At 39.5% G+C, this 16709-nt stretch overlaps 1 protein-coding gene across 2 annotated transcripts in view; it reads left to right on the top strand.

Annotated features, from left to right (window-relative positions):
• Positions 1-16709, top strand: part of LOC311077432 (NACHT, LRR and PYD domains-containing protein 1 homolog) — a 146277-nt gene that overhangs the window by 112893 nt on the left and 16675 nt on the right. For both annotated transcript variants that reach the window (XM_084105885.1, XM_084105886.1), the window contains 4 exons: positions 4709-4882; positions 4967-5140; positions 5230-5403; positions 6197-6370. In XM_084105885.1, the coding sequence (XP_083962011.1) occupies positions 4709-4882; positions 4967-5140; positions 5230-5403; positions 6197-6370 (696 nt within the window). The remainder of the gene's footprint in view (positions 1-4708; positions 4883-4966; positions 5141-5229; positions 5404-6196; positions 6371-16709) is intronic.

The raw sequence follows: 16709 nt of genomic DNA, 5'->3' as shown, positions 1-16709 counted from the left end.
TACCCCGCAGGAACAGTTTTCCCTAATGTCATGGCACATCTTAAATACTGGGTATGTTCTTGCAGATGTTTTTACAATTTACTAAAAGTGCAGTGAAGTTTATTTAGTAAAGTGCAACTGTACTGTAAAATGAAGCCTTGTTTATTTCCATGGTATTACCGGAATTGTACCATATAACCTGATCGTTCCCTTTTCCATATAGTCAGAATTTTTTACCTCGTATGTCCCGCAACGTTACCAAGGAAAACATGACAATTTACTCAGTAAGTAAAGAGCAACTGTACTGTAAAAGGAAGCCTTGTTTATTTCTATTGTATTACCAGACTCTTACCACATCCTTTGCTACTGCTTAAACATTTTTGAAATCACAAACTTTTACCATGTGTGTTCTGCAACTTAACTAAAACTTTCCAGCCTGGTCTCATTAATACATAGTATTAATACGTAATTTTCAAAGATAGAAAACTACATAGGCTACAATTATGAAGAAAAACAAAAAACGTGTAATCACAATCATTTATTTATTGCGAAAATGTCAAAAACCGGTACCAAAAGTCGTTCACATGACGATGTGTTGCAGTCACAGTCCTCTCTTTCAGTATATAATAGTTTTGAATGAGATAGGCTACAGAGCAGAATTTAAGTTATTAATCCATGAAAATGTTAATCCGGCTTCGCTCTGTTTGAAGGCGCGCGCGCTTCTCCATTTCAAATGTAGTTTACCGACTGAAATACGGCATGTCGCAATCTGTGACGAACATGGACGAACAGGCGAGAGCCAATAAGCGTTTGATATCACTGCCATAAAACATGTCGTAACGCTTCTTGAGGGTGTAATTTTTGAATTTGAATTCATCACGAGCGCGGGATTTGACAGTTACGGACTGCGCTGCTGTGATAGCCTGTGAAATGGAGATGAAGAGATCACTCACTGGATAAGGCTGAATTTGGATCTCTTTCTTGCAAACGTATGGATTCTAAAGATTTGGATTATATCAAGTATAATAAAATTGATGTCTTTTGTGAATTTATGTTGGGTTTTGGTGTATTATTGTTCTATTGGAGAAAACGCATTTTGTGTCTCACTGTAAATAAACTAAATGATTAAATAAGGTATTTTTAAGGTTTTAAAGTGTATTCTTGTTTAACTGCATGTAGGCTAATCGTTTTTGTGCTGTTAATACGTAAACATTTTACATTTTAGTGCTGTAAATACGTCAGTATTATACGTTTCTGTGTGTATAAAACGTAAGTAAATGTACGTATGGAAGAATTACACTTTACGTAAGAATACACACGTATACTCATGAGATCACGTTGAACATTCTCAGTAAGTAAAGTGAAACTACTGTAAAAGGAAGCATTTTTATTTCCATGGAATTACTGGGATCTTACCCAATAATCAGTAATTCCATGGAAATGAGTTTGTATTAAATAACATTCACAAACATTAATTAATGTTGTAAAAATATATTGTTCACTCAATGTGTTGATGTTAGATAACGCATTAAGTTATGTTAATGAATGGTATCTTATTGTAGTGTAACTATACAGGAGATAAAACGTGTTTTATTTGACTTGACTTTACTTTTATTTAATCCAAAATGCATTCATATTTAATTGACGGACTGATATTAATGACATCATGACGGCTTTTTATTTCTCATCTCCATAAATATATCTAGTAGTAAAGCTAATGCAAGGGCTAGAAATCAATTAATTCTTTGCTGATACTTCCTCGTCATCATGGAGAGCGCAGTTCGCACAACTTTTTACTTTCCACAAGCGCTTGCTCTCCCGTGGCGTCTGTCGTTGCTATGCAACCATGAACATAGGCGCACCTGGAAAAACAAGCGTGCCGCGTCGCTTCTATTATGAGCTAATATCCAAAATATTTCCATATGTGGCTCTTTCCTCCTTTCTTATCAACAAGTGGATTTACAGCCACCACATCAGCAGCACCGCCGGTCGCCATGTCTCAGCGCTTTTATGAAGAGGACGCAACTGCACGCCGCTTCGGACATGCACGCGCATCAAGTACCGGGTTTGAGAAAACCTGGTACCGTGACGTTTAAAACATTTTTTAGTACGGACTTGGTACCGAAGTGCCGGGTCTTTTACAAGACTACAAGGATCGATGTAAACAAAATCTTAAAAGGTCAATATAAGCCTTCTCCTATTATTTTGTTTTATTAATGACAAATTTGGGTAGAGTATATTCCAAAACTTTCTGAAAGTACTGTTTGAGAACAATTAACTGCACAATTACTAGAAATGTTTACCTTGGATATTATACAATTTGTGAAAAAAACAACTGTGTTTCCAACTGTGAACCAATTTTGTATTTATTTATTTATTTATTTATTTATTTATTTTGTTCTTGCATTCTTTTTTGTGGCTAAGTGACACACCTGAATGAAAGGATAATTATGCGGCTCATTATGCGGATCATTGTCTTCTCAGGTGTGAATCACGCCCCTACGCATATTGGCTTTCCAAACAAAAAGTGTCTTACAAAATTTAAATCAATGTATTGTTTTATGTGAATGATTAGGCAGGATGATTTTCACATCATTTTGAAGAAAAAACTGCAAAATGACAAAATGCATTATTCAGAAGTCTTGTGGACACATATTTAGTATGTGTTTTGTGGCCTTGTTTCAGAAATTTTCATTTTTAGTTTTTTCAATAACCATGCATAAACATTATTCTCTCAAAAATACAAACATGTACATACATGTTGCTCACATATTATGGTAGCCTTGTTTGTGCTAAATAGTGTAATTACACATTTGCCATTAATATGTTTATAAGCAACTGAAAAAAGCACAAATGTCAGGTCATGTCAGAACATCTCAAGGACCCCAAGTCACCTTAGACCCCAGAGGGTTAAATTGTATGTCCTACAGTGGTCAAATAGAAAAAGCCACAGTGTATTTTGACTAAAATAGGATTACTTTATGAATTTTATAATTCAGTATCTCATATAATGTTACTCTGAGTTGACCCCATCTACCTGTGACCTGTGACTTTACCTGGGGATGTGGTCAGAGCCGAAAGTGACAGTCTTTGACCTCACAGCCCAACTCCATGTGAAACAGATTCAATCTACATTATATCTTGGCAATCCTTTATCTACTTGAAATGTTTTTTTTTGTTTTTGTACATATTTACTTTTTTTGTTATAAATACTACTTCAGTTTGGAATAACTCTCATCACTGGGCATCACAGGAACTTCACTCCACTGGTTTGAGTCCTATCTCACAGGTAGGTCCTTCAAGGTCGCATGGAGAGGCGAGGTATCCAGAGCACATCAACTGACCACAGGGGTTCCCCAGGGTTCAGTTCTTGGTCCCCTCCTCTTCTCCATCTACACTACATCACTGGGACACATCATACAGGCACACGGTTTTTCCTACCACTGCTATGCTGATGACACGCAGCTCTTCCTCTCATTTCAACCAGATGATCCCACAGTAGCTGCACGGGTCTCAAGCTGTCTGGCGGACATCTCCACATGGATGAAGGAACATCACCTGCAGCTCAACCTGGCAAAGACTGAGCTTCTCGTCCTCCCTGCCAATCCGTCTCTACAGCACGACTTCACCATCCAGCTAGAGTCATCATCAATCACCCCATCAAGGTCGGTCAGAAATCTTGGAGTAACGTTTGATGACCAGCTGACCTTCACAGATCACATTTCAAAGACAGCTCGATCATGCAGGTTTGCACTGCACAACATCAGGAAGATCAGGCCTTTCCTAACTGAGCATGCAACACAACTTCTCGTCCAGGCCCTGGTCATTTCTAGGCTTGACTACTGTAATGCTCTTCTGGCCGGACTTCCAGCATGTGCAACCAAACCCCTACAGATGATCCAGAATGGTGCAGCTCGTCTTGTCTTCAACGAGCCCAAGAGGGCCCACGTCACTCCTCTGTTCATCTCTCTGCACTGGCTACCTCTCGCTGCTCGCATCAAGTTCAAGGCATTGACGCTTGCTTACAGATCTATCACAGGCTCAGCTCCCTCCTACTTTCACTCACTCCTACGAGTCTACATCCCTACCAGACGCCTACGATCGGTCAACGAGCGACGTCTCGTGGTTCCATCACAGAAAGCCACAAAATCACTTTCCAGAACATTCTCATTCACAGTTCCATGCTGGTGGAACACTCTCCCCACCCTCATCCAGAATGCAGAATCCCTGACAACATTCAAAAGACAGCTGAAAACCTATCTATTCCGTGAGCACTTAACCTCATAAAAAAAAAAAAAAAAAAAAAAAAAAAAAAAATTCCTTTCCCTTTGAAACATCACTTATCAGGCTTATGCTACTCTGAATAATGCCTGAACTTCGTATTTTGAGCACTTGCGTTGTTGTTGTTTTTGCCTCTTCATGATGACTCGCTTAATTTAGTCCTAATTTGTAAGTCGCTTTGGATAAAAGCGTCTGCTAAATGACTAAATGTAAATGTAAATAACTAGGCTATGCTTTGGACAAGGGAACCCTATGGTCAGTGAGTGTCAAGCTGTTCATCCACCAATGTGGACTACTTCTCCACAATGACCACATATTTCACAATATTTGACTTTATTTTATCTTTGTATTGCCAATTATTTATCTATTTTTTCTAGTTTTTAAGGTGCTACTGCTGCTCCTTTAAAGAAAAGAACCATGAACCCCAACTGTATTTACTCTCTTCTAGTCTTGTTGGCTGTAATCTCACTGGTCAGGATTGTGAAATTGTGTCATCAGCTCTACAATCCTCAAACTGTGTCCTGAGAGAGCTGGACCTGAGTAACAATGGCCTGCAGGATTCAGGAGTGAAGCTGCTCTCTGATGGACTGAAAAGCCCACACTGTCAGCTGCAGATACTGAGGTATTTAAGAACATATGAGAGATTATTTACAGTCTGCCATAATGTTGATGTGTGTTTGTAGATGATCTGACTGCGTGTCTGTAGGTTGTCTGGCTGTATGATGACAGGGGAAGGCTGTGGTTATGTGTGTTCAGCTCTGAGTTCAAACCCCTCACACCTGAGAGAGCTGGACCTGACGAACAATGACCTACAGGATTCAGGAGTGAATATTATTTCTGAAGGACTGAAGCGGCCAAACTGTCAGCTGCACATACTGAAGTATTAAGAACATATAAGAGATAATTTACAGTCTGCTGGTCATAATGTTGATGTGTGTTTGTAGATGGTCTGACTGTGTATGTCTATAGGTTGTCTGGCTGTATGGTGACAGAGGAAGGCTGTGGTTATGTGTCTTCCACTCTGAGTTCAAACCCCTCACATCTGAGAGAGCTGGACCTGACTAATAATGACCTGCAGGATTCAGGAGTGAAGATTATTTCTGAAGGACTGAAGATGCCAAACTGTAAGCTGCAGATTCTGAGGTATTTATGAATATATAAGAGATTTTCTACACCAACACAGAAAAGATACAAAGAGACAGGTGCTAGCTGTTGGAGATTATGTGGGAAAAGGGAATCTAACCATTATCATATTTTTGGGGAGTGTCAACAATTAACCCAGTTTTGGCAAGGGATTGAAGGAAATTTGGAAGCTGTTTTTGAGGTGATGATTCCTTTCAAGTGTGAATATTTATATCTGGCTGATAGTTCTTTTGATGGGTGGAATAACATCAATAAGAAACTGATGTTAATTCTTCTGGCAGCTAGTAAAAAAGTAATTACAAAGAAATGGCTAAAACCAGAGCCACTTAAAGTTGATGATTGGATTGACATATTACACTATATATATATATGAGATGGAAAAGCTAACCCAGATAAAATAAATTTGTTCCATATGGAAAAAAATTATTAACCCTTTTCTTGAAGCATAAATGGTCTGTAAAGTAATGTTTTTTTAAAGAATTATAAGTAATAGCTCACCTTGTTCTTGTACATAGTTGCTGTCAAAATGAGGAAAACACAAAACATCTGTATAAGCTTGAGTTTTTTATTTCCATGACCAATGGCAGACATGATGGGTTATAATGCTGTCTCTGTATTGATGTATATGTTTTTGTTTTATTGTAAAGAAGAATTTCTGCCTTGATAAATGTATATATTTGTCCGCTGAAATAAGTACATATAAGACATCCGCTGAAATAAGTACATATAAGAGATTATTTACAGTCTGCATGTCATGTGTGTTTTTGTAGATGATCTGACTGTGTGTCTGTAGGTTGTCTGGCTGTATGGTGACAGAGGAAGGCTGTGGTTATGTGTCTTCAGCTCTGAGCTTAAACCCATCACATCTGAGAGAGCTGGATCTGAGCTACAATCACCCAGGAGAATCAGGAGTCAAGCTGCTCTCTGACAAACGGATGGATCCAAACTGCTCACTGCAGATACTCAAGTATGTGGGACAATAAGAGGCCCGGTTTACACCTGGTATTAAGAGCTGCCTCAAGTGATCTGACCACAAGTCGTTTACTCTCATTCGGTTGTAGAGCAATTCCAGCGTTATGAACGTGACATTTACAGTCTTGAAGCTTGAATTATAATCCAATATATTGAATTGGGCTGTCGAGTAGTTAAAATTTATAATCAAATTAATTACATGGTGTGCAATTAATTAATTAATTAATAACATATACATCGTGTAAAGCATCAAATAGACATTACAAAATACTGGGGCGTTAGGATCCACACAGACCACAAGGTGAGCGCCCCCTACTGACCTCACTAAAACCTGATTTTCTCAGGAGGTCTCCTATCCAGATACTGACCAGGCTCAGCCCTGCTTAGCTTCAGTGTCAACCAGTCTTGGGCTACAGGGTGATATGGCTCCCAGAAAACAGCTCAGACCTCAGAGGGTTAAAGTAATGAAATCACCTGGTTTTAGCCAAGTTTCTATCTAAACAACACTTCGAGGTTATAATAAAAGGTTATATAATCGGTAATCATATCATTAACAATAAGTGCTTTTGAAGTAAGGGATTGAATATTCAGCAACCCAAGCTTTATCATTTGTTCATCTGCATTATATCTATTTTTTAATTGTTGAACATCAATAAAAAATTTATTGAAATTTTTATAAACTGGGGTCTGAGGTGTTTTCTGACCCTGGAGGTGTTCTGACATGCTCTGACATTTGTGCTTATTTCTGTTACTTGTGACATTTTCATGGTTAAAGTCTGATTACACTGTATTTAGCACAAACTCTGCTACAATAATATACAAGCAGCATGTATGTAAAAGTTTGTAGTTTTAAGATAATGACATTTATGCGTGGTTTGTGAAAATACAAAAAAAAATGTCACTGGAATAAGGCCATGAAACCCATACTGATTATTTCTTCACAAGACTTTTGAAAATTGTATCACGTAGCCTAGAATATTTGCTCCAAAACTATGTGAAAATCATCCTGACTGCTCATTCAGATAAGACAATATATATTTATTTCAAATTTGTAAGACGTGTTTTGTGTAAGAAAGCTTTATGCAAAGAGGCGCAAACACATCATTAATATGTATGGTTTTCACACCTGAGAAAGACAAAGACCCTCCCCTAATGGCCCTATTAGGAGCTATCAGGCCCTGTATTTTTGAGCAACCTTGCACAAAGAATGAGGAGATTTAAAAAAGAATGGCTTTTTGATTGTTTGGATTTATTTACAACACAACATAATCTAAAGATACACAACAAATGACAAAAAGCACTCTATTGAAAACAATGATCCAAAGACAGAGACCTTTCTGATATTCCTAAAAACATTGTACATACCTTTCATTTCCAAGGTGTTTGATTTTCACTTTACCATGTTCATGTACAGAGACTCATGTGAATGTTGAAGTCAGCAGGACTCAGTGGCATCTGGTCCCTGTATAAACAAACAAACAAAAAAAACAACTGTCAACATGCTGATATCAAGAGAAATTATAGGGCTGTATGGTTAAAATGTTTTTTTTTTTTCTGGTTAAAATTGCTTTTTATTTGCCACAACAATATATAATTTTCAGGTATATAATAATCACCAGGTTTGTTGTGCCTTGTAGGCATAGGCTACGCACAGTGCTACATAAAATAATAATAATAATAACAATAACCTATAGCAGCCTATAAATCATTCAAACGGATCACTTCAGTAACAACTACTAGAAAAAAAAAAAATTGATTATCATATGTTACTTCAAATGTTTCCATTCGTTATGATGATATAATATGAAAAATTCAAACGCACAGCGCGCTCCAAAATATATTACATTCAAACGCTGATCGCGCTCCAAAATATGTTACATTCAAATGCAGAGCGCGCTCCAAAATATGTTACATTCAAACGCAGAGCACGCTCCAAAATATGAAACATTCAAACGCTGAGCGCGCTCCAAAATCCTAAATATGATACATTCAATTGCAGATTGCGCTCCAAAATATGTTACATTCAAACGCAGAGCGCGCTCCAAAATATGAAACATTCAAACGCTGAGCGCGCTCCAAAATCCAAAATATGATACATTCAAACGCTGAGCGTGCTCCAAAATATGAAACATTCAAACGCAGAGCGCGCTCCAAAATATGTTACATTCAAACGCTGAGCGCGCTCCAAAATATGATACATTCAAACGCTGAGCACGCTCCAAAATATGATACATTCAAACGCTGAGTGCGCTCCAAAATATGTTACATTCAAACGCACAGCGCGCTCCAAAATATGAAACATTATGGTTACTATATTATACATATCTACGTTTGAGAAGATATCCACAAACAGTAAACACGGCTCTAAATATTAGAATATTCACCATATATCTAGCAACAGTTCAACTGCAATGTGAAGTTTATGCAACAATAATATTCAACTAATATAATTAAGAATTTCTTACCTTACATCTTTCTTGTCTTCAAATTGCGTTCTTTTTCTTCTGAGGTAAATCCAATGTAAGCTCACGGCGTGCCAAACTTGACGAAAAGCAGAGACTTGTGAAGTTTTTTGGTGCTTTGTTTTTGAGGTAACGAGCGCGTTCGCGTTCCATGTGGAGATTTGCATGTGAATCTCTATTGCGTGCGTGGGCGTGGTCGAATTAAAAATAATGAGCAAGCGTTTGAGAAGCTGGATATCTTGTTGGTTTTATACAAATTACTAAAACAGAAAATATTTGTTTTTAGTTTGAATCTGATGATTTAAAAGTACACACTCTCCCGGCGGGCCTGGGAATGCCTCGGTGTCCCCCCGGAAGAGCTGGAGGAAGTGTCTAGGGAGAGGGAAGTCTGGGCATCCCTGCTTAGATTGCTGCCCCCACGACCCGGCCATGGATGGATGGATGGATGTATTTAGTGATTTAATTGTTATTTATTTCATTGGGACCATGTACAGCTTTTTAGCTGCATCAGAGCTAGCTTTTTTCCCATTTTACATGTGTGCATGTTTACTAGCATATTAGCTTTTTCGAGGAGCTTCAGTCCATAAGTACACTTACGTGTACGTCATGTTTAGTGACCTACAAAGTTGCTAGTTTTACACTTTTTTTTTTTTTTCAAATTTGCATGTCATGACAAATATACAAGGCTTTTATAAATATCTAAATCAGAATAAGCCATGAAATTTGACAGAACTTCTTAGCTGGTTGACGTTTGTGTATGGAGCTACCACTTGAATCTTCCCTTGAGTTTGCCGCCATTTTGAATTTTGACCGTAGTGTGTTATAAACTTCTGACACCACCAGATGGCAGTGTAAGTACCCCCATACGTGTCCATAACACCACCAATTCAGCAGTGATAGAGCCCTGCACGGGCCTCAAATCTAGGCCCGAGCCCGGCCTTGGCCCGAGACGCTCAGGCCCTAGCCCGACCCGTGTCCGACAGCTCATCAGAATTATCAGCCCGAGTCCGACCCGAGCCCGTTTTTTTGTTGTTGTTGTTGTTGTTTTTTTCCACAGCAGCAGACTGCCATTAAAATATGTCCGTTTTGTTAGTTATGTTTCTTTTCTTTTCATTTCTTTATTAAGTTAATTTAGACAAATGTTTGGAGCATTAAAAAAAAAAAAAAAAAATGACGACCAAGCAAGCCAGCCAACAGCAAGTAAAACATGTTTGATCAATTTAGCCTCTCAAATCAACGCTAATACTTTACTTAGCTACAATAAAATCCATAGATATAAAACACTTCAAGCATATCACACAGACAGTTAGTTAGTTTAATGTTTATTTATTAAACCACAGTGAGTAATTTTTTTTGGAAATACTGAGGCAGGCTCTGGCTGCTCGCAACAGCGCTCGCAAACGAAATGAGCAATAGTCAATCTAAACAAATAAAATAAAATAAATCAAAAACAAACTTGCAGGTTATCTTACCTCAAAAATGCACCACAGAACATGGCCATTCTTTTTTCCAGTAGTTTCCAACAGTTAAACGAAAATAAAGTCCAATCAAACGAAAAACGAAAAACATCAGTAGTTTCCAACAGTTAAACGAAAATTAAGCCAAATCAAACGAAAAGTTAGAACAGTCTCTTACAGAGCATCGTGGTGAAAAAGAATAGCATCCACAGTGGAAGATTTTAACCCAGTCCTCTTTTCTATCACTCGCGATTTTTCTCTTAATATTCTCCATTATTTGCACATGAGGTGAATCGTTGGTTCCGCTGACGGGAAACCTTCTGTGTGTGTGCGTGCGTGCGTGCGACTGTCATGTCAATCATATGTCAGTGTAATTATAAGATTATGAAAGTTATGAGGTTATTAAATGTCTTTCTATGTTTGTTTTTCTATCGTCGACGTCAACTTCTCACATTTTTTTTAAATTAATGTCTAAAAATATAAAAAGAAGGATAACCCAAAAAAGGCCCGAGGCCCGGCCCGCATGTGAACTATGACGTGAAAATTGGCCCGAAGCACGGCCCTAGCGGCGTAAAAAAGTCGGGGCCCGTCGGGCCCGGGCTGAAATGCAGGGCTTTAAGCAGTGAACACAATTGTGGACATAAGAGCTAAAATGTGCTGTCCACGTATGTGGCCACTAAGCCCTAGGAGGTTAATATCACCCTAACTGTATGTATGTAGGTTTACTATACATAGGCCTACTACTATTTATTCTGGACATGGCCATAAAACATCAGCCGGTCGGGATTTCTAAAATGACTTGGCACACATGAACAGAGCTTGTGTTTATTGTCTATGAGTCTCACACACCAGCTCAGAACGAGGAGAGAAACCAGCAAACATTTTTACTAAAGTCTACGCAAGCATATTGATCAATGCGTTCGAAGCGCGACTGCGAATTCAGTTCACATTCACGTTTCTTAATTTTGCGTTTGCGACAAGTGACAATTTAAATGCTTAAAAATATAACGCATATTCCAAAGATGCTGCTCTTAGATAGTGATTAATCACACGATTTAGGTTAAACCATCAATTGGAATTATCCGGGATATATTATAGGTTAAATCAAACAAAAGGTGCATCATGTACAAGTGAGACACACATATCATGCCATGCATTGTAGATACGTACACAGAAGCTAACTGCATTTTTAACGTATCATCCAAAAATAATGTTGACAGCAACAATAGAAACTTTTCCATATTGAGGTGATATTTCCGCTATAAATTTATTTCCAGAGGCTTAAAAAAAAAAAAAAAAAAAAAAAAACTTGTGGCACACCCACTCAAAACGGTGTGACGAGACACTTATCTCACGAGAATAGACAAGACACGAGATTGGGTTCACGAGAATGAGACGAGAGTTTTGCACAATATTTTATCGAAATCCTCAATGAAAAGGTTCACAACTGGAAAAATAGTCTGCAGGTGCATTTTGAAATGTTTTAACTAATAATCTTCAAATGAATGTCATTTCAGTTCTACTTTGAGTATGAATTACCATATGCATTGAAAGACAACAATATACAAGCACTGTATGAGGTTTTGCCACAAACTCAACTGACTAGCTTTTCTCCTGTATGATTTCACATGAATCTCTTCAGACCTTACTGTACATGAATTATGAGCTTCCAGAACTGCTGGTTGAGGCTGTGTGTGACCTCTTGATTGAACTCCTTTCCACAAATTGAACATAGAAATATTGAAATGTATGTATGGACTTATCTAACTCTGGGGGATAAGGTGAATAAGCTAAAGTCCCAAAAAGTCGGCGTGTTCCTTTAAAGGATACTTCAGGAAAAACTGCATTTTGAAAGAGTTTTGATTTGATTACCGAGCCTGAAGCCTTCAACAGTGGATGCTATTCTTTTTCTTCACAACGATCGCGAATAAACAGTGAATGAGCCTACTCAGTTCAACGGATTTTTTTCTTTATTATATTTGTATTATTATTTAACGTTAGCCAGTTGGTGAAAAGTTCTTTGAAATGTTGTTCTTCAGTAAAGTTACTTGACATCAAAAAAAGGTAGGCTGTAAATCTTTATTTACTGCTGGATCACATTTGGCTATATAATATTCTCTACTGCATGCTTATGCTTCTCTGTAATGGACAGTATGTATTAATATTTGTGGGCATAATTGTTGGTGGTGGTAGTTATGTTTGAGGCCTATAATAAAATTTTACTTAGTAGTGTGTGTGTGTGTGTATGTGTGTGCATCTAGCAGAGACAGCGAGCGTCAGAAAGAGCTCAAAGTGATATTGATGTTGGTCTCAGGTCGGGTTGGGGCTGAAAAATTGCAGACGTTTTCGGGCTGGGGCCGGATTAGGACTTGAAAACCAAAGGCCAGGTCTCGGGCCGAATTTCGAATTTTTTTGGCGAATTATTTCACCACATTTATTATATACAGCTGGAAAAATAGCCTCAGTGGACCTCAGTGACCTCATATCTGGCTTTAAGCAGTCATTCTGAACCAGTAATCTTTTCTGCCACTGTCACCTGATGAGTAATCTATAAACTATATTATTATGAAATTATTTGGCCCAGATTTTATCAAATCTAAACCTGTTAATAAAAACAAATTACTATTAGTACTCTTATAAAATTCAATCAGGCAATCATACATGTCAAAACATTATATTTATATATGAATGTCAAGAATTCAGAAGTGTATATAGTCTATTTATAAAGCCTACACTACACTACACATAAATAATATACAATTAAATGATGCTTATTTTAAATGTATTGTGCAGGCTAGGTATAAAAAATATAGGTTTTTAATAATCTTTCAGTGCGCAAAACCATAATAATATGAAACGCTTCAAAACAGAGCGCACAAAGCATGTGCTCAAAGCAACATGGAGTCACAGTGTGCAGCGCTGCGCTGCACAAGTGCGCATTTAAAAGTTCATATTATAATGTGAATATATATCATATTGGAGAGAGTTTTTACCGTGCATCCTGCTGTAACCGGACGAGACGCGCGCGGGCTGTTTGAATACTTAATAAAGAATGATTGACAGCCGCAGAAAAGGGAAAATGAGTTTCCGTAAACTTTAATTTAATGATGTAAATAGACTTTTGTACCTCACATTAAGCTATGGAATGGCTTCAGATGACTTTGTGAAATTATAATCAGACCCAAGTCACCCAAACTGACGTGAAAAAAGCGGGAGGCGCCGAAAAGCGTGCTGTTTGCATCCCTGTATAATAATAATAATATACGTAATAATAATAATACGAAATACAGTACGACAAAAAAAAAACTAGTGAGGAACGCATCGAGAACCGGGTGCAATGTGTGTGTTTGTGTGTAAATGTGAGTGAAATAGAGTTAGAATTTGTAAAAACGTGAGAATTATGGGTGAAAATGACAAAGATTAACCAGTGCAGGGATCATTTATAGACTTTTGAGGTCCGCATTCAGCTCTAGGGGATGTGAAAGTGGACTGAGGAAAAGGTCGTCCAATCATCACTCACTATCAAGCCTCTATGGGGGATGTGAAAGTGGACCGAGTTTGATTGCGGAGGGGCGTTTTTTCAGGAAGGACCTAGAGTTTCACTCTGCAAAATAGTGGTTCTGTGATAACCGTGATAATTTTGGTCACTTTAATCATCTCATTATTTCCTCTCTAGTTATGATCAACTATGATCAACTAAAATATATGAACAATAATTGTTTTTTTACAGTATAATATGCAAAAGTACAATTTTCTATTAAAAAAAAATCTACCTCTCCCTCTCTCTCACACACACACATCAGATAATCCTAGATAGATAGTTAGATACTCTAATGATCCCGAGGTAACTATCTATCTAACTTGTATAATGCGTCGTGTAGGTCTTAAATTTCAATCTTTATGGTCTTAAAATGTCTTAAAAAGGTCTTAAATTTGACTTACTGAAAATTGCAGAAACCATACCGAAAGCGCAGGGCTCTAGAGCGAAGGCAAAACAGTTTCCCTAACCCTAACCCTAAGCCTAAAACTGACATTTTCAGCCTCTAACATTTAATTGGCTAGTTGGAGTTTTGTAGAAAGGTCCCAGGGGCCCCAAATTTGGCACAGTGACCCCTGGGCCTGCCCCGATCGACATACCGAAAGCGCCGGTCTGTAGAGCGAAGGCAAATTTTTTCAGCCTCTATGGAGGATGCGAAAGTGGACTGAGTTTGATGGGATGGGCGTTTTTTCAGGAAGGTCCTAGACTTTCACGCTTTGGGGCCATTCATTGGGGGCCCCTGGAGAGTCAAAATCTCAAATATCAAGGTACCACGACACTGAGTCTACGAACGGGGGCCGTCCCACGGGCCATTTGTTGATAGACATGCAGTGTCTTTTTTGAACTTTCAGTCCACCAAATTTTTTCGCCTGCTCCAGGGGGCCATGACGACATGGCGCCCCCTAGTCGATCGGCCCTTTCGAAGCGGTGTCTGCGAAACCACTGTGGCAAATGCATTCATTTAATGGCCGAGTGGGATTTTTATAGAAAGGTCCCAGGGGCCCCAAATTCGGCATGGTGAGCCTTGGGCCCACCCCGAGCAACATACCATAAGCACAGGGCTCTAGAGCAAAGGCAAAACATATTCCCTAAACCTAACCCTAAAACTAACATTTTCAGCCTCTAACATTTAATTGGCGAGTTGGAGTTTTATAGAAAGGTCCCAGGGGCCCCAAATTCGGCGCGGTGACCCCAGGGCCCTCCCCGAGTGACATACCGAAAGCGCCGGTTGTAGAGCGAAGGGAACTTTTTTCAGCCTCTATGGGGGATGCGAAAGTGGACTGAGTTTGATGGCAGCGGTATCTCTGGAACCAAGCCGAGTTGGGGCTCCATACTCGGGCCGCGGGGTGACCGCTAGGAGGGGCCCGTGTACCCAGAGTGTGGGGCCCCAACTCGACTTGGTTCCAGAGATATACCAGCTTGAAATTTGAACTTTGACCAGATGTAACTCGAAAAATTAGCCGAGTTGGGGCTCCATACTCTGGAAGTGGGTGGACCACTAGGAGACTCCCCTGTGCCCAGAGTTTGGGGCCCCAACTCGGCTTGTTTCCAGAGATATACCAGCTAGAAATTTGAATTTTAACAGGATTTAACTAAAAAAATAAGCTGAGATGGGGCTCCATACTCTGGGCGTGGGGGTACCACTATGAGGCCCCCGTGTGCCCAGAGTATTGGGCCCCAACTCGGCTTGATTCCAGAGATACACCAGCTAGGACTTTTAACTTTGTAAGGATTTCGTGAAAAAAAACTGCTTCACGGGTTATCGGACAAAAAGTGGGTTCATGGGAAGGGGGTGATGCTTGAGTGGTCAGGGAGGGGGGGTCAACAGGACATTTGAAATCTATAGTTGTTTATTGGACAAATAGTGGGTTAGTGGGATGGGGGCGTGGCTTGGGAATGGTCGGGGGGGTCAACGGGACATTTGTCCACTATAGTGGTTTATTGGACAAATAGTGGGTTAGTGGGACGGGGACGTGGCTTGGGAGTGGGGGGTGGGGGGATGGGGGGGTCAACGGGTCATTTGTCCACTATAGTGGGTTATTGGACAAATAGTAGGTTTGTGGGATGGGGACGTGGCTTGGGAGTGGAGGGGGGGTCAACGGGACATTTACCCAATATAGTGGTTTATTGGACAAATAGTGGGTTTGTGGGATGGGGGCGTGGCCTGGGAGTGGGGGGTCAATTGGACATTTACCCACTATAGTGGGTTATTGGACAAATAGTGGGTTAGTGGGATGTAGGGGTCGGTGGGGGAGGGGGTTTATGGGTGCTTTATGGGGGCATTAGCTCAGTATAGCCCCCTAAAGGTGCCCGTATTCCACCTACTCCCGGGGCAATTGGTTAGTGCAGGGGTTATCACGAAGTGACAAATGCCCACTATTTAATGGGCACTTGTCATCCATATTCACCCTACGGTCCCTCGGGGGTACTATGCGTCCAATGGCAGCTTATTTGTATGGGCGTTTGTCCACGAATCACCTATTTGGACTACCTTATTTTTACCCTAAAAGAAGTAAACTAATAGAACACTTGAATAAACTACTTTTTCGTAAGGGGGATGATGCACACTCACACACACACACACACACACACACACTCTTGCGTTCAAAGGGAGGATGATGCACACACATACACAAACACACACACACACACACACTTACGTTCAAAGGGAGGATGATGCACACACACACACACGCACACTCACACACTCTTGCGTCCAAAGGGAGGATGATGCACACACACACATACACACTTTCACTCACTCACACACACAAGTAATCCTCATTTATATAGCGCTTTTAACAATGTAGATTGTTTCAAAGCACACGCACACACACACACACACACACACACTCTCTTGCGTTCAAATGGAGGATG

This window comes from Abramis brama, assembly GCF_963993115.1.
Source record: "Abramis brama genome assembly, chromosome: 2".
NCBI lineage: Eukaryota > Metazoa > Chordata > Actinopteri > Cypriniformes > Leuciscidae > Abramis > Abramis brama.
The sequence above is the reverse complement of the archived record's forward strand: the minus strand, read 5'-3'. Positions and strand labels throughout refer to the sequence as shown.